The sequence below is a fragment of the Phascolarctos cinereus genome, unplaced genomic scaffold, assembly GCF_003287225.1.
Source record: "Phascolarctos cinereus isolate Bilbo 61053 unplaced genomic scaffold, phaCin_HiC Scaffold_4;HRSCAF=312, whole genome shotgun sequence".
NCBI lineage: Eukaryota > Metazoa > Chordata > Mammalia > Diprotodontia > Phascolarctidae > Phascolarctos > Phascolarctos cinereus.
The window spans coordinates 514,144,460-514,168,100 of record NW_027555847.1 but is presented as its reverse complement, the minus strand read 5'-3'; the positions used below and the strand labels follow the sequence as shown (position 1 = coordinate 514,168,100).

Sequence of the window (23,641 nt, the reverse complement as noted above, 5' to 3'; positions counted from 1 at the left end):
TGTCCATTAACAGTCATATTTCCAACTCTATGAAAATGACAAGCTAAAGATTCCTCCTATGATGGACTTTTGTGGCTTTAGAGGTATATGTGTAAATTAATAATAATACTGTACTGATTTTTGGTTCCTCTCAACAACCTTGTCATGTAGGCAACCTAAGTAATACATACATATGAGGAAACAGGCTAAGAGATATTAAATGCTAAAGATGGGATTTAAATCCTCACCCTCTGACACTGACATCCTTCACACAATGCCTTCTTAGGATAGAAACTTATTCTAAGTTAAGCAATTAAGTCCTAGGGAGCTGTCTGAGGTAAATAGAAGTTACTTGCCTTGCCTAGGTTCACAGAGCTGGTATGAGAGGCAGAATTTGAACAAAAGTCTTCCTGAGTCCAAGCACAGTCTTCTTATCTCCTTCCCATAAATACTAGGAGTGACTTACCATATCCAAAAAAATTCTGGGCAAACCACACTCTACATGCGTGGCTCTTATGGTTTCCTCTCTTCCCTAAAGAGAGACTTCTCCACACTTTCAAAGGGGTATGTTTATCCCTAAAGTGTTCATATTATAATTCTACTGCCCTGATTCTCATTTTCTTATCTTCTTCCTCCCCTTGTCCTTTTTCTTCTCCCTTGTCAAAAGATGCATGTCTAGCTATATACTACAGAATTCTACTGTGAGATTAAAAATGATTTTGAAGCAAGGAAGAATGTATATTTCAGCAAGGTCAGACAGGGATTCTCCTTTTCTTAATCTTACTACAAAATTATTTTTTTTTGTTCCTTTCCCAGTAACAATTTCCCTTCCAGCAGGAAGGAGGTATAAATGGAGCAGTGGATTAAGTGGAACAGTGGATAGAGTGCTAGGCCTGGAGTCAGGAAGACCTGAGTTCAAATCCACACTCAGACACTAACTAGTTCTTTGACTCAGGACAAATCACTTAACTTTTGCCTGCCTCAGTTTCCTTATCTGTAAAATGGGCTTAAGAACAGCACCTTCATTCCAGGATTGTTGTAAGGACAAAATATACTAATATTTGTTAAGCACTTTATAAACCATAATGCCCTATATAAATGCTAGTTATTATTTTTGCTCAGTGATTCAAGTAACAGGATTTGCAACTGCAGATTAGAAATAATTTCATATGACTCTCTCATTTTACAGATGAAGACACTGAGGACTAGAGAAGTCTTTGCCCAAGATCACACAAGTAAGTACATAGTCAGAATTGTATGTTGTGCATTTGGAGTTGTAGTAATGTGTACTTAACCATTAACCATGGTAAAATAACACTTTTCTTCATTTTATTTAACAAGGTAATTTATTTGTTGCGAGGCAATTGGGGTTAAGTGACTTGCCCAGGGTCACACAGCTAGTAAGTGTCAAGTATCTGAGGCCACATTTGAACTCTGGTCCTCCTTACTCCAGGCTTGGTGCTCTATCCACTACACCACCTACCTGCCCCAACAAGATGATTTAAACTGCAAAGGAAAGAGTACTGGATTTGGACCTCAGTTTGAATGTGAGTTCTGCTACTTAATACCAAACTCTTTTCTAACTCTTTCAATCCTTTCTCAATTAACACTGAAGAGATTTGTTTAACTAAATTCTGCTTTTTCGTTGTTGTTGTTGTTAACACCATGTGCTTTCCAGAGAGGTTTCAGAATTGATTCTTAACAAGGGGCTTTGCTTAAATGGGACAGCCCATTTATTTTTTTCTTTTTTTGAACATTTAAACATATGTTGAATACAAAAGAAAATACAAATTTTAGCTACAAACCTTTCTATCTTGAGAGTGGTCAGGTCAGGATATATGACGCTCTTATTGGAATAACTGCTCCTTTTTCTAAATAATTAAATCAATCATGTGTATTGTAATGGTATCTACCTCCCAGAGTTGTCGCGAAGATCAAATGTGACGTTTGTAAAAATACTCAACACAGTGCTTGGCACATAGCAGGATCTATATAAATGCTATTATTATTGTTTTATTATTGTAAATTATTTAAAACCCTTTACAATCTGACTTTAACTTCCCTTTCCATTCTGTATTGCCCCTTTTCAGAAATTCTATTTTCCACCCAAACTGGTCTTCTTGCTTTTCTTCACATATAACATTGGATTTGCCGTCTTTATGCCTGGGCATAGATTGCCCCCATGCCTTTAATTCTTTTCCTTTCCCACTGCCTCTGCTTCTTAGAATTACCAGTTTCATCCCAAGTTCAGTTCAAGTGCCACCTTCAAGAGGCCTTTCTCAGTAGCTGCTAGTTTGTTCTTGTCCAAATTATCTCGTATTAATTTTCCATGTATTTTATATATTTATTTTGCATACGTTTACATGGGTATGTATTGTCTTTCCTTCTAGAATGTAAGCTTCTTGAGGGCAGGAATTGTTCCATTATCTCCAGAGCTTAGCATAGCACGTGGCACATGGTAAATGCTTATTAAATGCTTAGTGATTAATTGATAATAATGGATGAAACAGAGAAGGGATCATGGAGGAAGTAGCATCTGAGTTTGGAACTGAAATAAGAGGAAAATGTCAGAGATGGGGGTGGGACTGGATGTAGGGCAGGTGGGGATTTGTTTCTTCTACCGGAAATGATATATGCAAATGCTGAGAGGTAGGGTAAGTTTAGGTAGGACACATTCAAGCAGTCTGGCAGAGCATGTAAAGAAACAATAGGTTTTTCCCCTTAATGCTAAGCCCAAAGACTGATGTACTATCTATATTTAATTTCCTGGTTTCCTCTTGCAGTGGTGGGGTCAATAGAGAGGACTGACTGACACCCTTGATGAACTAATGTATTACCACTTATGGTGGTCTTTCCCTACTTCCTTTCCTATAATTAAACAGATGTGTCCTATCTAGTGGACTCTAAACTAAAGCATCTGGAGTCTCGCCAAGTTTATCTTCTTACTTTTAAATTTTGTTTGGAAGTACAAGATCACATAGTTTACAATGACCACTCAAGGGTTTGCTGGATAAATAAAAACAGCAATCACATACAACAGTACAGATTCCCTCACCAATCCAGAACCCTGGAAAGCCCCTCAACCTTATTTCATAGGCCCTAAAACTGACGCATGGGGACGTGGTCAAGCTATTTGCCAAAATAAGTAAAAGTTCTGTGTTTACCTTCCCGTTTTACCTCCAAATTACAAGGCCTATTTCCTACAATTGGGAAATTCTCCATTACATTTCTAATGTGGTACACACCCAGGTCTGATACCTAACAATAAACATCTATACTGTACTTAGAGGTGATTTTGTACGCCTAACGTCAGCCAGGCTTTTATATCTTGTATGGTTCTCTTGTCTGTTGCCATCGCAACAAAGGCTAGCAAGCTGTGTTTAAAGATAATTTATAGCCCAATACAGCAGCTGGAGGAGGAGTTGTAATAGTTTGTATTTTAAGAAGTACATGTGGTACTGTAAATACTTGGCTTATTTATTACTCGATATCCCAAACTAAGTAACTGGCAAAGCATTTGGCTATTTCTTTTGGTACAAATGCAACTTACTCTCCCTACTTCCACAAGGTTGGTGACCATGATTATGCTGGCTGTGTTTTCATGCCACACCATTCTCCAGAAATCATATATTGTTTCTTGCATTGGTCCTAAAAGAAAACAGGAAAGAAGAGTTATTTAAAAAAAATAAATTTCTGATGCTGAGCACTTACTTTCTGGGAGCTTAGAGAGAGATCTGTAAATATGTATGCTGAATATCGACATGTATACATCTTTGTCATTAGAATAAATAAACAGTATTAAAATATTCCTAAGCAGTAGTTCACAATCTTTTCAAGTATGAAGAAGACCCCCTTTAAATCATCAAAAATGTTCAAGAATTCTTATATGTTAAGTAGTTGCACTATTAGTCATCCAAGGACTGAAAAATACAGGACAACAAAAAACTACTATGATTTCCGGTCATGCTTATAAATGAGTTTGCATTTTATTAATCATAATGCTTATCTATACATATATGAAAACTAGTGATGCAGTCTGGTTAGAAGAAGGAGGAGGAATATTATATCAACAACAACAACTAGCAATTATGTAGGACTAAAGGTTCGTAAAGTGCATTATACATGGCATCTCATTTAATCTACAAAACCCAATGATGTAAGGGCTGTGATTACATCCCCATTTTACAGATGAGGAAAATGAGCCTGAAAAAGTTGTGACTTTCATAGGGTTATACAGCCAGCAAGTATTTGAGGCAGGATTCCAACTCCATCCTTTCTAGCTTTAAGTCCAATACTTTCTCTACTGTATCTCCTAGTTACCATCACAAAAACAAGCAAAATCACTGTTATGTCCAAAAGACTTCTACCACTTGCCCATGTTTATCCTTCTTTGGCCTGCTCATGATTGGTATATTCAGAGGTAGATGGAGTCTGTGCTTATTCTGTGCTTGTAAAAGGCCCCCTTTTGCCCTCAGCACAAAATACTACAAGTCAAGTGAACAAGAACCTACTGTGCGCCAGGCACTGTGACAAGTACTCAAGATACAAAGAAAGACAAAAACACCAACTTTGTTCTCAAGGAGCTCACAGTCTAATGGGGTGAGATGACAAACAAACAGCTATCCACAAATAAGAAATAGCTAGGATAAATTGGAAATAATCTCACAGGGAAAGCACTAAGGTTTAAGGATAAATGAGAAAAGCATCTTGCAAAAAGGTAGGACTTTAGCTAAAACTTCAAGGAAGCCAGAGAAAGTAGCAGGTGGAGATGAGGAAGGAGAGAGTTGAATGCATGGAGGCCAACCAGAGAAACTGTCTGGAGTTGAGAGATTTCTATTTTGTATCTGCTGTCCTGCCTGGTTTCAACTCCAGGAAACATGATGCCCTTCCTAGCTTATCACTTCTAAACTCACTACCATGCTGCTAACTCAAACTTTGATTGCTTCAATCTTCCTCAGCCTCCTTTTCCCTCTGTTTGGAGGGCTGGCAGGTGGAGCACCAAACTTTATAGAGGGCAGAAACTGGACTCTCATCTCACTCCATCTGGCATCCACCTGCTGCTCTGCCTGGTTTCAACTCCACAGAACTAAATTCCCCTGGGTTTCCTGACCCTCCCTCCTCTACCCCTTTTTGCTACCTTTTTTGTGCTGTCCCTCCCTTTTGACTGTAAGCTCCTCAAGGGAAGGATTCATCTTTCTTTTTATTAATTGTATCCCCTTGCTTAGCATAGTGCCTGGCACTCAGTACATATTCATTGGATTGGATTTATTGGATTGCATTGGACCCTAATTGCATCCCTGATATCTTAGAGGCAGGCTGCAAGATTCTAGGCAGCACTGGTTGCCTGTACTAAGGCACTTGCTGCTTCGTGTCTCAGAACCAAAAACAATATCAATATCCCGGGTAGCAATGAGTTGGTCAGCTGAATATACCTTGAAACCCAGGATCAGACTTGGGGAACTACATACATAAAACATATGTATGTTTATATGCATACCATGTACTAGACATTATACACATATATATAGGCTATGTATTATAATAGATATATATACTATATATGCATATATGTATATATGGCATATTTGTTTATTTACATATTTGCATTATATATTCATGAACCCTTTGGAATAATTCCATGGCTTCAGAGCATCTAACCAAAAAACATTTTTATCTAAAGTATCATCGACAGAAATACCAAATTTTTCATTCATGGTCAGATTTTCTCATGTGATCTAAACTATCTGCTCCTGATAAAAAAAAATTCTTCTTAAACTAGTAGTATGAAAGAAAGTGATTTCTTCATCATTGAGCTATTTATCTCTACAATACTCAAGTGGACTTATCTTTAAAAAATGGGTGACATTACTCTTCTAGCTAATAATTGTCTGATATTCTAGGGAAATGGTACATAAAATGAAATGTGCCTCTAGAATAAATGGCCTTTTCTTCTTTATAAAATTTTTCTTATTCTGTACTATCTGTTAAATTAGTCTAATTTATAAACTCTGCTTTCTGAAGTGAGCAAGAAATGGTTTTGAACTGGACCGATGTACTTCATTTCAGAGACAATCACATTCGAGCACAGATTCAAGACTAGATGGAGCCTTAGGAAATTATTTTAATCCACATGTGTCAAAAATACTACCCATCTAGCCTTCAATATTCCTAAGTCTGGCCTGAACAAGATTAAAATGTAATTGGGAAATATTTAACAGAATAATTAAAACAAAATAAAACATAAACAATATTAATATGTGGTTTTCTTAGTGAATATGCAACCACAGGAATCCATATGTATCGTTTATTGGACCCCATTTCTATTTGATTTTGACATCACTGATCTAGTCCAACTGTCTCATTTGACCAACAAGAAAACTGAAGCCCAAGTGAAAGTGATTCCCCCAAGGTCATATATGTAGTAAGTAGCAAAGCCTAGATTTTAACCTAGTGACTGACTTAAAATCCAGCACCTTTCCCACTATACTATGCTGCCTTATATAGACAGGCTTTACTTTGAATTGCTTTCCTCAACATCCCTGTAAGATAGGTAGTTCAAGCATTATTAATTCCATTTTCCATATAAGAGAGATACAAGGTCATACAGCTAGAGAGTATTAGAGTTACGATCTGTACACAATTCTAATTTCTGTCCTTTCTCCACTCCACCACATCATTCCACAAAAATACTGCAAGATGCCAATATTTGAAAAGGAAACAAAGTGCTTTTTTTTCCCCTTAGAAAAGTTCAAAGAACTCTTCTCATGTGTACACTGAGAATGATGATAATCTACCATGAAATGAATGGGATTATTATAATTTTCATTTTCAAGAGAAATATATATGATGTCAAAAAGCAAACAAATCGTCAATGGCCAGGCTACGATCAGAAAGGAAGTCTATTTCCTAATCTAGAGATACTGTACTCACTGAGAAGTACCTTAAACCAGCAACCTGAAACTATTCTACTTTCTCATCCACTTAATTAATTCCCATTGGTTCCTCTTCTGTCTTTTCTTATCCTTATTTCTGTCACTGGCACCACCATTCTCCCAGTTACTCCAATGGTAGTGGGGCTAAAGAAATCGCTAATCTTATTCATAATCTAACCTTTCTTCTCTGTTCCCTTAATAAACCCTAGGGTTCCAGCTATGCTGCCTTCCCAGCTATTCTCATTGCTCTCCTCTTCCTTGCCTTTGCACTGACTGTTCCACATACCTGGAATGCTCTGCACCTTCACCTATAATACTTGGAATCCTTATCTTCTTTTGTTGTTGTTTGTCCTTCCTTCTCAAAGAGGACATAATACCAGCGAGGTGATGCCATGACATGCAAATGAATTGGATTTAAGTGAGTGAGGCTCTGCAAAGTCACCAGCTTCCCTTTCTCCTCCAGAGTCATCTGGGTCCAGTGGCTAGAGATAGATCAGGATGACTGGAGATGGCCCACGATGCAGTAGGAGACCTTGGCCTTTGTAAGCTAAGGTCTTTAACAGGTGTTACAGCTCAAGAACCACTTCTTCTGCCTAGAAGGCTTTTCTTGGTCACTGGAGAGGTTAATGTTTTTCCCTGCTAAATCTATTTTCTATCTGATCTATATTTACTTCGTGTGTGCCAATAGTTGTCTCCTTCATTTGAATATAATGAATATAATGCCCTCCTTGAGGGCAGAGGCTGGTTTTTTCCCATTGTTTCCATAGCAGCTAAAGAAGTGCTTAAGACATAGGAAGTGCTTAGCACTTGACTGATTCACAGGACTATGTAAGCTTTTCCTATGGATTCTGTCTCCTTTTTATTGTCTAAGCTACTTTCTTATTTTACAACCATAAATTTAGACCTGAAAGGGCCCTTAGAGGCCATAAAGTTCAACCCCACATTTTACAGATCAGGAAAGTAAGTCTAGAAAGGTTATGCAATTTGCATAAGGTCACACAGTATTAAATGGCAAAGGTGCAAGCTGAGATCCAGGTCCTCTGATTCCAAATCAGAGTTGTCTCTACTCAACAAATTCTTGGATTTTAAAAAATTTTAGATTTTATTTTTATTCTGAACTTAAACACCAAATGAATTGGGTATTTCAATATACATAGAACAGAAAAAGAAGATAGTACAAAACTGCAGATCTTATTATGTACAGCTTGCTTTTATTAAATATAAAGTATATTAATAAACAAAATAAACAATTAAATATAAATAGAATAATAAAATAATAAATTTAATAAAAATAAATAAATACAATAAAAGTTGTTGCTTTCAAAACTGTCTTGCTTGTCTGGTCTTTTGTTCTCTCTGTATTTATTTTAAAAAGATGCCTAGTGACTCTCTTTTCTTTCTTGCTACTCTCCCCCCCCACTGGTTAAAGAAATAAAAAAAAAATCAACCCCTTGTAATAAATATACATAATCAAGCAAAACAAATTTCCGCACTAGCTGTGTCCAAAAATTTATGTCTTATTTTGCATTTTGATTCAAGGTATTGAAATTTAAATGACTTCTAATCTAAAATTACAGTCACTATAAGGAAACACCAGAATTCATTATTTGACAAATTCCTGGCTTTCAGAGTGTTACACTGACCTATCAGGAGGTAAAAGGTAGAAGGATTGGAAGTGAACCATGAGCTCATACATTAGCAAAGAAGCAAAGTTATCCTCTTGGTGTGACAGTTGTAATCAAACAGATGTCTTGATATTTATTAATTGTTTTACTAGTTACTCAGCATCATGTCCCATATGGGGACTCAAAAAATAGAAATGGTGATGAGGATGGTGGTAATATTGGTTGGAGTGTTCTGGAAGAGAGTTGAATAAGATTTGATGTAAATTCTTCTGCTGATGTCCTAACACACTTTTTTGGTTTTGTTTATTTCAGAGACAGAAGACAAAAAGCTATGTTGGAAGCTTCACAAGTTAATAATTTCTTCCCCATTCTGAGTTTAGCAGTTAAAATTTGGAATAGAATCCCTTCTTCTAGCTCGTTATAATAGAATTACTTATTATGGATTCTTTTAGAAAGGGATGGTATCCCTTACTCACTAATAGTCTTATGACTGCATGCCCAAATGCTGCTCTAAGCTACTAAGCAGAATACTCACAGGATATGGCCAAATATCCCTAGTTCAAGGTTCAAGAACAAGTTCTAAGTCAATCCAACACATTGAACACTGCAATCCTATCTCCCTTTTAAGCCTCTCTCTCTTTAGCTATAGTATCAAATGTGGTAAGCTCATAATTACCTTCCTACCAGATTACTAGGTCTCAATTTCTTTATCTGTAAAACCAGGGGGATAGGCCGGATCTCGATGTCCTTTCAAGCTTTAGATTTCACAGTCGTTTTTTCAGGTGACTGGGGAAGCTGAGTGATACATTTTGAAACTATTGATAGGTCTAAGCCAGCAAGCAAGATCTCTGAAGTAAAGAATATGTCTTTCTTCTCTGATTTATGTAGAAGAAAACTCGTCCATAAAATTTTACATAAAAGAAATAATATTTTAGAATATAGGCTAATGCATTTTTCTAAGAACTTGGTCTGTGTCATTTGATGTTTAAGAGTGCATCAATGATTGATTGTTCTCAGCTCTATGACAAGTATTTTTTAAGGTTTTCATTAATAAACAGGGTTTGACTTTGAAACAAAAGGGTATTTGTCTACAGATGTAGTAAAGATTCAGCATTCACAAGCACATTCTACCTGTCTTTCACTGTTTCATTGTCTTCTGACCTATCTTCCATGGAAGATTAAAATAGGAAAATGAGTCAGTTTAAATTTAGTTTGTGTCAACTCTCAACTCAAGTACAAGGATCTAGAAGATGTGTTTGAGTGGCAGAAGCCATTTGAAGGTGAAGCCAAACTTTAAGCCCACCACATCTAATTTCATCAATTAGAAATACCCATTACCCCCACCTCTAACTCTCATGCCTTTGGGGCTCAGCCTTGCTTAATTCTTTCATCCTTTTTTGCTTTCCTTAGGCTGTGCCTGGTTCAGTTTTCACTATCACTGGAAGAATAACTCTGAAATTAATGCCCTCTGATGGAAAGCTGGGTGGGCTTCTCCTCAATCTCGCTTGCTAGAGTAAGACAATGGTAATTAAAATTGCCTAGAGGTGAGAAGGGAAGATGGAGATTCTTTTGGCTGATTGTTGCAAGTGTGTTTTTCACTTTCTGCCAACCACATAGCTCTGTTCATCTATCCGCATAACTTTCAAATTTTCTTTCAAATCCTGGGCATTTGGGGAGAGGAAGGAGGGAGGAGAAGTCACTAAACTTCAGGTCTTTTAAAGTAATCCTTCTCAACCCTATTTTTCTTTTCTCCTTGACATTTTTCAAATTATTTCCTGACATGTGAATAAATTATTACTCACTGTCACTTTTCTCCTGACAAAATTGAAAAGCACCAGGGGCCGGGGAAGGGGGTAGAATTTATAGTCACTGGGAGCTACACAGTATGATTTTAGCAGCTCTGGGTAGGGTATGAGAGTCTATAAGTGCTGTCGACAGCCTGTTTACAGATGTTCGCACAGTAAGCAAGATGGTTATTCTCAGCAGTTGCCCCCTCAAGGGACCAAACTGCCAGGAGGAAAAGAAAGGCACTAAATCTCCCAGCATCCCTCTTTCCCTATGCCACAGAAGAACAGGCTTAGTTAGCGTGGACCTTTGCTGTTTGGGGGATCTACTGAGACGTCACTGATGACTGACTACCCTCCCTGTCATGGGGAAAACAAAGAAGAAAAAAAAAACCAAAGAAGACAAAGAAAAAGAGGAAAGCAGTGAGAAGTATCTGAAACAAAGGAATCTAAAACAGTAAGCCTCAAACTCCACACAAAAACCCAGCCCTCAAGGAGATGAACTATTGTGATCAAGAGGCAAAACAGCATTTGTTTTCAGCTGCTTCTGGTAGAACTAGAGAGGCTATAATTGTTGTCAGCGGAGCCTTTACAGATGTTTGCACAATAGGCACGAAGGTTATTCTCAGCAGTTGCCCCCTTGTGGGACTCAAGTGTCTAAAAGGGAAGGTCTTTGCATTTCAGCAGCATAAGTCCCATCACACACTCCATTTGCTCCATAATAGCAGACACCTCTGGACCTGTGCAGGAAAGAAACTTGGCAGAAGGGTCACTCTTAGCACTACCAAGAGTTGCAGAAGGAAAAAGGCAGAAAGCACCTTCTCATGCATGCAAAACATAAAGGAGAAATTCAAGGCTGCAATCTTTTGTGTTGGATGAGTCTCCAAGTTTGTGGAAAATAAAAGGAGACTTTTAAATGATAATTTTAAACCTTGATTGATGACTTACACACCTCCCTCTCACATTTTCCTTTGACACAATCTAATTCAGACTCTGAATGTTTCATACGCCTGAAGCAAGTTACTTAAGAGCCAGCATTCTGTAACATTCAACCACATGTACATGACATTTTAAAGATAAGTTTTTCTCACAACCATTCTGTGAGTCAAGAGGTGTAAATATTACTCTCCCCATTTTAGAGATGAGGAAATTGAGGCTCAGAGGGATAAAGTGACTTGCCCATGGCAACACTGTTAGTATATGAGCTGAAATTTGAATTCAATGTCTCATGACTCTAAGACTAGCACTCTTCTCACCTTAGGACTTAACATGGCATATTCAAGTTTACTTAAGTCAGTAAAAGCTGGGTTAGAAAACAAATTCATGTTTCAAAGACATCAAAAGTGACTAGTGTCATATAGAGAAGCAGTCTGGTATAATGGGAATTATTGGGAGTGGGCACAAACTCCTCCCAAAACCTCCATTTAAAGAGGGTTCCAGGCCAGCCATCTCTTCATTTCCCACTTAGCTGCACCCTTTGGACTGGACTCCATCATGCTCTATGCTAGGTACATTTTCTCTTTCCTTCCCAACTCCCTTTCCTACCTTGTCAATTTCCTTTTATGTTCTGTCTCCCCATTAGATTGTAAACTCCTTGACAAGTCAGGAACCATCTTTCTTTTGTATCCCTAGGGTTCAGCACAGTTCCTGACACATTGTAAGTGCTTTAAATGTGTTTAATGATTCACTGATATCCTGGCTTTGCCTCTGTATGTGTCAGTTTCCTCATCTATAAAATGGGGATAACAGTATCTACCACCCAGGGTTATTGTAAGGATGAAATGTAAACAGCTTTGCAAACCTTTAAATGCTAGTACTATCATCATCATCATCATCATCATCATCATCATCATTTTTATTGTTATCAGCTATTGCTTCCTGCATGACCTTGGACAAATTGCCTCAGTTTCCTTCTCTTTAAAATGAAGATATTAGATTAGTATGACTTATAATTGCCAATAAATACAAAACATATTAGAAACACCTTGGGAGCCCCTTGAAAACTATTACATTATGGTCTGATTGCATTTTGGGAAGATGGAGGAGTAAGTCAGAAATTTCCAGGCTCTCTAGATTTCCTCTGCAAACAGACAAAAAAAAATCACCATTTTTATAATCCTGTTACTGTAAGTACAACCCATATAACATATTTCTGTCTACTCAACACTGCATATGGAATCTATGAAGAACAACTAGCAGTCAGGACTCAAAAGTGTCTCAAAAAGCTAGAATGCAGGAAGACCTGAGTTCAAATCCCACTAACTGGGACTCTGGACAAGTCACTTAACTTCTGTTTGCCTCAGTGTCTTCATCTGTAAAATGGCAATAATAATAGCACCTACCTCCCAGGGTTCTTGTAAGGCTCAAATGAAATAATAATTGTAAACCACTTACCATGGTGCCTGGGACACAGTAAATTCCACATGAATGTTAGTTATTACTACTACTATGACAACTATTACTACTAGAAAATATGAGCTCTTGTCGAAAGAACTGGATATGTTTAGAAGAGAAGAATTAGTAAGGTTATGCCAGCTGTCTTCATGTATTTGAAAAACTCTGATGGAAAAGAGATTAGATTTGTTCTGCTTTGCCCAGAGGGCAGAAATTAAAAGCAATGAATGTAGGTTCCAAAGAGGCAAAACATCCCAAAATAGAATGAGATGCCTTGAGAGATGATGTGCTCAGGTGTGATGGTGGGGCGTGGTGGGGAGTTCTATTCCCTAGAGATCTTTAAACAGGGTCTGGATGCCCACTTGAAGAGTGTGGTCTAGAAATGTGGGTAGCAGAGAAAGCTAAAACAATTCCATTTTGTCTCTAGTACCTCTATCTATTGTTTGTATTACAACCCCTACACTTTCTGTGACTTTATTTACTGCTGAGGCAGCAAGGACAGTGTCTGTATTAGGGTGGAGTTACAAGAGACAGCCTGAAAAAGAGCCTTCCCTGTTACTAGGCCAGTAAAAGGCCTGTCCAATCACAACCCCTATTCCCTATCTCTACCCTGCAAGTTCTCCGAGGAACAGCCTTGTATAATCCTCAGGTACCCCATGCCCAATTCACCTCCTGCCTAAATTGAAACCTATCTAAACTTTGTCCTTTTGTTCCTTCAGGGATTCTCTGCCCTGCATGTGGGTCTCCCTTGCTGGTAAACTCAATAAATATTTGTTGGTACCAAAATTTAGGCTATTGGGTTTGGGTTTTGGTTGTGGTTTGTGGTGTCACCAACAATTTTAGCCACAGAGGAGATTCTTATGCAGGTGTGAGTTAGCCTAGATGACTATGAAAGAATGAGTATTTATTAAGCACTTACTGTATACAAAGCACAGTACTAAGAGCTGGGGATACAAGTATAATAAGTAGACACTCCCTGAACTCTAGGACATAAATTCTAATGGGGGAGACTACATATAATGGTTTCAAGGAGGGATGTTTTGATTTGGAAAGTCTCTAGGAAGATGAATAAAGCCACAGCAGAGTATATTTAACTCATTCTTTCCAGTAGCAAAGGTTTTACTGATTTGATTACCTCATCTTTCCAGTATGGCTGGACTCTGAGTGATTAGATTTTAGAGATGTTAATAGCCATGTTAATATTTGTTTGGAGGAAAAGCAATAGACCTTATGCCCTACGTGACGGGGGCATACCTTCACCTATTGTTCCCAGAACTAGAATGGGAGGGCCCAGCACTAGAAAAGGAAGTCTTATAAGGGCGTACAGTTTTGAAAACAACTTTTAGCTAAAAAAAAAAAAGTATGGGCTCAAAAAGGAGAGGTGTTTCATGACAGGACAAGATAAGAAATTTTGGAGCGTGGCCAGGAAATGCTGAAAAGAGAACTTTTAATCAAGAATACAGGCACCATATACTTTACTTTGGGACAATTCTTTGAACTAACAACCTCCAGGTTTGTGCCTGGATAGCTGCTTAGAGAGCAGGTTTTTGGCCTTTATCCATCTGTGATTTCTCCTGAGCATGTGGAAACTCCCTCCACCAGATAAATCCTTGGGAGTTTCCTAAGGCACTGGGAGAGGTTACTTAAATGCCTTTGCCCAATATTCCTGGGTCACAGATGAGATCTGATTCTAAGCCCAAACCTCCAACCATTAACATAAGCTCCTTTTCTATTCATTCATAAGAAGAACTAATACAGCATGTCCCAAAAGTGCAAGCTCTAAAAGCTCAAAAGTGCACTAAGACCTTTGGGACACCCTATGTTTATAGAACACTCAAAAGTTTTTTTAAAAAGCATTTCCACACAACACTCTGGGGAGGTAGGTATTATAAGGTGTTATTATCATCATTTTACATGTATGAGGGGAGACTCTAGACTTACTCTCCTAAGTGTAAGGGTGAGAACTGATGCTCTATATGCAAAATGAGGAGTAATAACACCTGTGATACCTATCTCACTTGACTCATTTGATCTCCACTCTTACACTTAAATATAAGAGGCTCTGTGAGGTTAATTGATTTGTGTATGATCATATAGCTAGTACTAAGTGCCAGAAATGGGATTCAAACCTAGGTCTCCTGACTCCAAGTTGAATGCTTTACCTACTAAGTAGTAACCTTTAATATTAAATACTTATTAAACATGCATCAAAATCTTATGAACTCAATGCCAAATTGTATAAAACAAGTGACTACAGCAAAAGGCCGCACTAAATATAATTTTTAAAAAGATGTCAAAATGAAATAAATATTTATTAACATAAAAGACTGTCTTAGAGCCCAAATTCTCCAATATCTATAAGAGTTTAGAGAAATAATTCTAAGCTTGAATAATGAGGATGGAAGCATGTCTATAAAGTAGAAATGACTATAAAAGTCTAAATTACTTTGCACAGCTGCATAGAGTAATATGTAATGATACTTTTATTAATTACAGGATTGTGTGGGTGATGCTCCTAGATTCCACTCATCTTCACATTCATTGAATGTGTTATATAGCTAACATTACATTGTATTGAAGTAGCCATAGTGCTGGTATATGGAAGGATAGGTGCAGGAGTGAACTGGGATCCTGAAGGATAGGTCTCTGGAAGAAACTCAAGGTGGCAGCATTAGAAAGTTAGCAAAGTGGCAGAAACCATCTAAAAGACCTCTCTGAGTGTCTTTTTCTCATATCCTTAAAACCTAGTGAACCATTCTTCTTTTATGGCTTATCATCCATGTGCCATCTACAACATTCTATAATGTGTGGATGGCTACTTAGTCCTGTCCTTGGCTCTCTTGTCTTTCCGTACTCACTCTCTTGGTGATGTCTTTAGCTCTCATGGGTTCAGTTATCTTTATGTGGAAGATTCCCACATCTAACCCTTATCACTGTCCTGAGCTTCAGTTCCGCATTAGCAACTGCCTGAGGGACAGCTCCACCTGGATCATCTTAAATCATCATCATGATCTTCCATCATACATTATCAGCATCAGCATCTTATCTCAATGTGTCAAAAATGGAATTCATCATAGGATCATTGATTTAGAGCTGGAAAGGACCTTAGAGATTAAGTAGCACAACACCCTCATTTAACAGACAAACAAACTGAGGCCTCATTAGATTAAGGGACCTGCCAAAGGTCACAAAGGTAGGAAATGACAGGTAGTAAGTGACCAGATAATGACCAGTGGTATTTGATCTCTAGCCCTTTGCCTTCAAATCCCATGCTCCTTCCATTGTATTAAGTGGCCTCTCTTTCTCCTTACATGAACCCTTTCTCCTACCTTCCCTATTTCTGTCAAGAATGCCACCATCTTTTGTCTCCTAGGCTTGCAATTCTAGAGTGATTCTCAATTCTTTTTCCTTAACCACACCCCCCCCATCTAATCAGTTGCTAAATCTACCTCCACAACATCTTTCTTTTCCATCTTCAGTCACATGGATACCACCCTAGTTCAGAGCCTCACCATCTCTCCCCTGAATGACTAAAGCAGAATCCTTATTTATCTCCCTGCTTCCAGTTTATTCCCTCTACTATCCATTCTTTATATAGCAACCCAACAAATATTCCCAAATGAATGGATCTGATCATATCACTCACTTGCTCAAGAAGGTTCAGTAGGCCTTTATAAACCAGGCCATCCTACCTTTTCTGTCTTCTAACTCTTTACTCCCTGCCACATACTCATCAATTCAGTGACAATGGCCTCCTGACCGTTCCATGTACAAGGCACTCACATCTCCCAGCTCTGGGAATTTTCTCTGGTTGTTCCTCATGCCTTGAATTCTCTCCCTTCTCATCTCTGCATACTGGCTTCCCTGGTTTCCTTTAAGTCCCAAATAAGATCCCATCTTCCACAGGAAATCTTTCCCAGCCCTTCTTAATGCTAGTGCCTTCTCCTATTTATTTCCTCTAGATAGCTGTTTTTGGAGTGTATATTTGTTTACTTCTCATCTCTCCTATTAGACTGTGAGTTCCTTGAGGGAAGGGACTGTCTTTTGCTTCTCTAGGACTTTGTACAATGCCTGACATATAGTAAGTACTTCATAAATGCTTCCTGACTGATTGATCTATTGATTCTAGGATAAAAAAAATCATCTACTTGTGATTTAAAGCCTTTTATGAGGGAGAATGATCTACATGTGTAAAAATATTAATAGCAGCCCTTTTTGTAAAGGCAAAATATTTGAAATTGAGGGAATGTCCATCAATTGGGGAATGGCTGCACAAGCTGTGGTATATGAATATAATGGAATATTCTTGTGCAATAAGAAATGATGAAGAGGCAGACTTCAGAAAAACCTGGAAAGACTTATATGAACTGATGCAAAGGGAAATGAGCAGAACCAGAATATGGCCTACAGTATCAGCGATATTGTATGACAATCAACTATGAATGACTCAGCTCTTCTCAGCCAACACAATGATCCAAGACAAGTACAAAGGACTCATGATAGAAAATGCTATACACATCCAGAAAAAGAACTGATGGACTCTGAATGAAGACTGAAGCATACTTTTTCACTTAACTTTATTCTTTAGTGTGTTTTTTTTCCTTTTGATCTGTTTCTTTTTGCACAACTGTGACTAATACGGAAATATGTTTTACATGATAGCATATGCACAACCTATATCAAATTGCCTACCATTTTAGGAAGAGGGGAGGGAAGAGAAGGAGGGAGAAAAATTTGGGACTCAAAATCTTTTCAAATGAATGTTAAAAATTACCTTGACATGTAATTAGGAAAAATACTATTTAAAAAAAATCCTTTATGGTCTGGCTCCAGTCTATCCAGATAATTCATATTTCTCTTTCTCATACACTAGGTTCACATCAAACTGGCCCATTTGTTCCCTATACATGACATTCCACCATTTGCCTCTTTGTGCATATGCTATTTCCCACTCCTGGAATGTTCACTCTCTGTATCTCTACTTTTTCAAATTCCTAGCTCCACTTAATTGCCTCATACATGAGGCCCTGAGCTGTTAGTGGACACCCCCAGCCTCTCCCCACTATAACTTAAGCTCTTTGAGTTTAGGGACAGTTTTGTTTTTGTCTTAGCTTGTTTAGAAGATGGAGTACTGAGAGCATGGGGTCAAAGAGACCTGGGGTCAAATTCCACCTCTGACACCAGCTGTGTGACCCAGGACGAGTACTCAGCACAATGCCTTGAACAGAACAGGCTCTCATTAAACGTCTGTTAAATGGAATCGCATCCTTTACCACAGATCTCTCATTGGCAGGCATCACATACCACTGCGGCAGAAGGGGAACTTGAAGTTTCCAAGAGAATTGTTACTAAGGAAAGAGGATGCTACTCTAAGCATGAACCACTTTCAATATGATTGTCACAAAAATAAAAGTGACCTGAAAGTTTCGGATCCATGATTATGTATGGATTTTTTTGTGGCAAGCCTTCTGGAAGCAATTACTTAACATTCAGAGAATTAGCTACCCCTGGGTGTCTGTGGAACCATTTTTGCTGTAAATTCTTATGGGATTTTTTGCTACCATATTTCTCTAACAGTTATGGCTATAATTTCACATTTTGCAGCTTTTCATTTTTACTGTAGTGCAACAAAAAAGTAAACACAATACAATGGTTTAAGCTCTAAATCATCCTCATCTGTCCCAAATAAAATAATGGTGTCACACAGAGAACTAGTTAGCTTCTGCACTAATAATCCTCAACAGTTAGGTGAAAGATGCATTTACTCTTCCTTGTGGGAAATTCTGTTAGATGCACAGGGTTTTCTTTCTTTTCTATTCTTTTCTTTTAAAAATAATAATTGAAGAGGAAGCTTGATGTAGTGATGGAATGCTGGGAATTTGGGAAACCTGGGTACAAAATCAATTTCTTTGTTAGCTGCGCAACTCTGGACAAGTCACTGAACCACTCCGCGACTCAACTCTCTAGGACTCTGCCAATAAATTATTGTGATTTATTGTGATTTATATAGGTGGCAGTTCTCCCATAATGAAAGACAAACTCAGAGATGTAATGATAGCCTCTTCACATATTTGGGTATTTTGGTGGGAACGGAAAGCAAGATCCATTGCTCATGACTAGAGTTACTGAATTCCTAAGAGAATCTAAATAATATTAATGAATTGCATAATATATAATAAAACAACATCTAACAATATTAATAATATATAACAACATTCATTATTATTAGAACTAAAATTTATATAGTGCTTACTATGTGCCAGGCACTGAGCTTTACAATTACTGTCTCATTTACTCTTCACAACAATCTTGGGAGGTAGGTGTCATTATTATTCCCATTTTACAGTTGAGGAAACTGAGGCAAACAGAGGTTAAGTGACTTGCCCAGGGACACACTGCTAGTCTGAATCAAGTTGTCCTGACTCCAGGCCCAGCTCTCTATCCATTGGGCCACCTAGCTGCCAATAATAACAATAATAACAACAACAATTAATATTTACATAACGTTCTAAAACGTTATGTATGCTATGTATGTACTTAACAAATGTTTATTGACTTACAAAGTGCTTTGCATACATGATCTCATTTGAACCTTACAACAATTCTATGAAGTTGGTATTTACAGGCATTATCCTCATCTGTAAGATGAGGAAAATGAAGCTCATGGTCACACAACCAATAAATGTGAGAGCCCATGTATGAACTCAAGCCTTCCTTGACTCCAAGTTCAGTCCTCTTTTCACTATGGCATGCTGCCTCACAAAATTAACACATTAAGCAGGAATAACCAATGAATTAAAAGTGTGTTTACTCAAGAAGAAAAAAATAGGAAAAATACGTACATTTTTTATAGGAAGAAAAAATCTTCAGCTTATGTTACTTCTGACTTTAAAAAAAGTTTGCTAAAATGGTATAGTGTAAGGATAGTGCCTAAAAAATCCTTTGTATATAAACTTATAGGTGTAGCCATGTTTTACCAAGTCCACTAATTAGTGTTAAGTGCTTCGTATTGGAATTTTAATTTAGTGACACCAAAAAAATTAGTGTTTGAGAAACACGTTTTTCCCCCCCAGAATTAGTGTGAAAAGCAGTTATTTAAAATAATGAAGTGAAATGACATTTTAGGTTGATAAATTTAACCTAGGTTAAATAATGGTTGTTTATTATTATTATTAATATTGGGTGAAATAAAGATTTATTATTATTAATAATATTAGTTAAATAAATTTAACAAAGACAAATTGGTGGTCTTTATTTTTAAGTTTTCCTAATAATAGAGTCATACCAACTGTAAAACACACAATCATAGAATAGAAGAGTTGGGATGAATCATAGAAATCACATGGCCCAGCCCTCTCATTTTATAGATATGCAAACTGAGGTCCAGTTTAGGTGATGTTGCACCTAAAGTCATATAACAGTAGTTTAGCCCAATGTCCTAAATCTTGTTGTTCAGTCATTTCTTAGTAATGTCCAACTCTCAGGGACCCCATTTAGGGTTTTCTTGGCAAAGATACTGGAGTGGTTTGCCATTTCTTTCTTTAGTTCATTTTATGGATGAGCAAATTGAGGCAAACAGGGTGGCAGCTCTGTGGTGCAGTGGATAGAATGCCAGGCCTGGAGTCACAAAGACCTATCTTCTTTAGTTCAAGTCTGGCCTCATACCCTTAGTAGCTATGCGACCCTGGGTAAGTCACTTAACCCTATTTGCCCCAGTTTCCTCATCTGTAAAATGAGCTGGAAAAGGAAGTGGCAAAACACTCTAGTATTTTTGCCAAGAAAACCCCAAATGGGGTCACAAAGAATCGGGCACAACTGAAAAATTATTGAACCTCAATAATATACATTGAATGAAAGTGAATTAATGGTGGAACTAGGCCTAGAACTCAGATCTTTGGAGTTCCAGTCCATGGTATTTATATACCTTTCCTATCTGTTCTCTTCTCTCTAATTATATCCTAATTCAGGCCTTCTCATTACCTTTCATCTAGATTATCACAACAGCCCTTTAATTAATCTCCATACTTTCTATCTATTCCTCTCTCCTTGTCACAGTTGAAAAAAACAAATCTTCCTTTAGCACAGGATTGACCATGCTGCTCCAATGCAAACAACACAAAACCAAATTTCAATGTCTCCATTCTAAAATAAAACACAAACTGTTTAGCTTTGTATTTAAGGCTCTCCATAATTTGGTTTTCACCTACCTTTCTAGCCTTATCTCATACAACGCCCCTTCACATACTCTAGATTCCAGCACAACTGCACTTTTGGCACTTCTGTGAGCTCCATACTCTCCTCTTAACCAGGAACTGAGTCTTGAAATCCCTCCTATCGATCTTTCAGAATTCATAGCTTTCCCCAAGGCTCAGCTAAACTCTGTCCCCACCTCTTCAGTTAGGTGGTGATCTCATTAGCTCCCATGTATTGAATTATCATCTCTATGCTGATGATTCTCAGAACTACTTATCCATCCCAATCTCCCTCCTAATCTCCATATTAGCATAGCCAATCGCTTATTGGAAATCCCCAAATGGATGTCTCATAGACATCTTAAACTCAACCTTTCTAAAACTGAACTCATTTTCTTTCCCCTCAAACCTCCTGCCTCCGTCCCTCCAAAATTCCCTATTCTTGTTGAAGACCACCAGCATCCTCCTAGTCACACAGTCTTAGAACTTAGGTGTCATTCTCAAATGCATTCTTTCATCCTCCACAGCCAAACAATTGCCAAGTCCTGCAGATTTGTAACCTCTGCAACATGTCCAGTATGTTACACGCCCCTTCTCTTCACTGACACTTGCACCACCCTGGACGACCCCTTATCAGCTCACATCTACACTATGTCAATAGCCTGCTGGTTGGCCTACCTAAATCTTTCCCCATTCCAGTCTATCCTTAACTTAACTGTCAAATTAATCTTCTTCCTAAAGTGCAGTTCTGACCATATCATCCTCCTATTAAATAAACTCCAGTGAATCCCTATCACCTCCAGAAGTGAATATAAAATCCTCTGTTTGGCATTTAAAGTCCTTTAAATAGGTTGGGGCAGCTAGGAAGTGCAATGGATTTGGAATCAGGAGGACAACTCTTCATGAGTTCAAATCTGACCTTAAAACATTTACTAGCTGTGAGACCCTGGGCAGGTCATTTCACCCCATTTGCCTCAGTTTCCTCATCTGTAAAATGAGCTAGAGAAAGAAATGCAAACCACTCCAGCATCTTCACCAAGAAAACCCCAAATGGGGTCACAAAGAGTCAGACAGAATGGAACAACCAGCAAGGAAGTTAGTTAGGTACCTGTTGAACCACTCCTGTGCTAAATGCTCTATAAACATTATCTCATTTGATCCTCAAAACAATCCCAGGGGAGAGGGGGATATGCTAGTATTATCTCCACTTTACCTATGGAGGAAACTAAGGCAGACAGAGGTTAAGAGGTTGACTTGCCCAGGATCACATATCTAGTACATTTCTGAGGTAGGATTTGAACTCACATCTTCCTCACTCCTGGCCCAGCACTCTATCCATTGCACCACCTAGCTTCTAGTCTCCCCCTTGAGCTAGGGTTGCTTTGTATTTCAGTGATATGTTTCTTATCTTCAACTGCATAGCAGTGAGTAAGGAGCTTTCAACACTAATATTAGGCTTGCCAGGGAAAACAAGCTAAAACATGAAAGGCCAGTAAGTTTTGACTGATACAGATGAAAGTTTGTGCTCTTAAAAAGAAACCCTACTTGAGAAAAATGAGAAGAGGGTGGTTACGCATCCTCATGGCAATGAGCTGCACCACAAGACCACAAGAGGAATGGCCATTCAGGAGGCTGCAGGATCCTTTAGAGCAGGCTGTAGAGAGGGACCAGGAACATGGCATGAAGAAGTGGGAGGGGGAAGGGAGCAGAGTTGGAGAAAGCCTTCCTGGCTGCACAAGAGAGGAACATGACAGATGTGCACAACACCAGAAGCTCCTGCTGGCTTATTCACAAAGCATTCATCAGTGTCAGCCTCAGAGGATCCTGCTCACAATGAGAGCGTGAGCAGCACTATGTTTCCTGCCAGGAGACAGGGGCAAAGAGAGAAGGCAATCATGGAGGAAAAGAGAATGGCAGACTTCTGAGGGAAGGCATTTGGTGACCCAGAGGAGCTGGCTGCCTTCTGTCACAGGGAAGCGATGAAAAAACACCAACCACCAATCTATAACTCAGATGCCTTAAGGGACACTGCTATAGAAATAAAAGCAGCCACTCATTTCTGCCTTCTTTAATCAAGCTTTAGTCAGTATCCATGTAGGATAAGTTGTTTTTTTTTTCAATGAAAGAAAAAAAGAGGAATGAAACTGATAAATGAATAAAATAGATAGAAGCTAACAACCCAGACAGAACTTAGTACAAACAATCCCCACTTTTCAATGGTAGCATCAGGTATCACAAGAACAAATTAGCCCATTTTCTATGTGGGAGAAGCCTGAGAATGGAAGTGACATGGTTCTGCTCAGGCCTTTCCTATCCCTATCCCTATCTATAGACTTGACACAGTTTCCCAATAATGCTTCAAATATATTTTCAGTTAGCAGGAAATTCATGAATGAAGTCTAAAGGTTAGGTTCCCTCCCACCACCCGCCCCAGAATTAAGATAGAGTTTTTTCATAGTTGAGATGAGGAGAGGGTTTCATAGATGGAAGGATCAGAAGATCACAGATTTTTTTAACTGAAAGAGCTCTCAGGGGTCATCTAATCCAGCACCCTTATTTCATGAGTGAGGAGTCTGAAGGCTAGATAGAAGAAGAGGTTTGTCCCAGGTCACATGGAAAATAACAAGCAGAGAAGGAATTCCAACTGATGTCCTTAAAACCCACACTGCTTTCTTCTCAATGGCAACCAAATAACCAAACATTTTATTATATCAACATATTTGGTCTGAGCATGG

General features: G+C 38.2%; 1 protein-coding gene across 7 annotated transcripts in view; it reads right to left on the bottom strand.

The window, feature by feature from the left end:
* The window catches only part of PTPRM (protein tyrosine phosphatase receptor type M), a 922,867-nt gene that overhangs the window by 68,442 nt on the left and 830,784 nt on the right, over positions 1–23,641 (bottom strand). For all 7 annotated transcript variants that reach the window (XM_078153517.1, XM_078153511.1, XM_078153512.1 and 4 more), the window contains one exon: positions 3,530–3,627. In XM_078153517.1, coding sequence (XP_078009643.1) covers positions 3,530–3,627 — 98 coding nt within the window. The remainder of the gene's footprint in view (positions 1–3,529; positions 3,628–23,641) is intronic.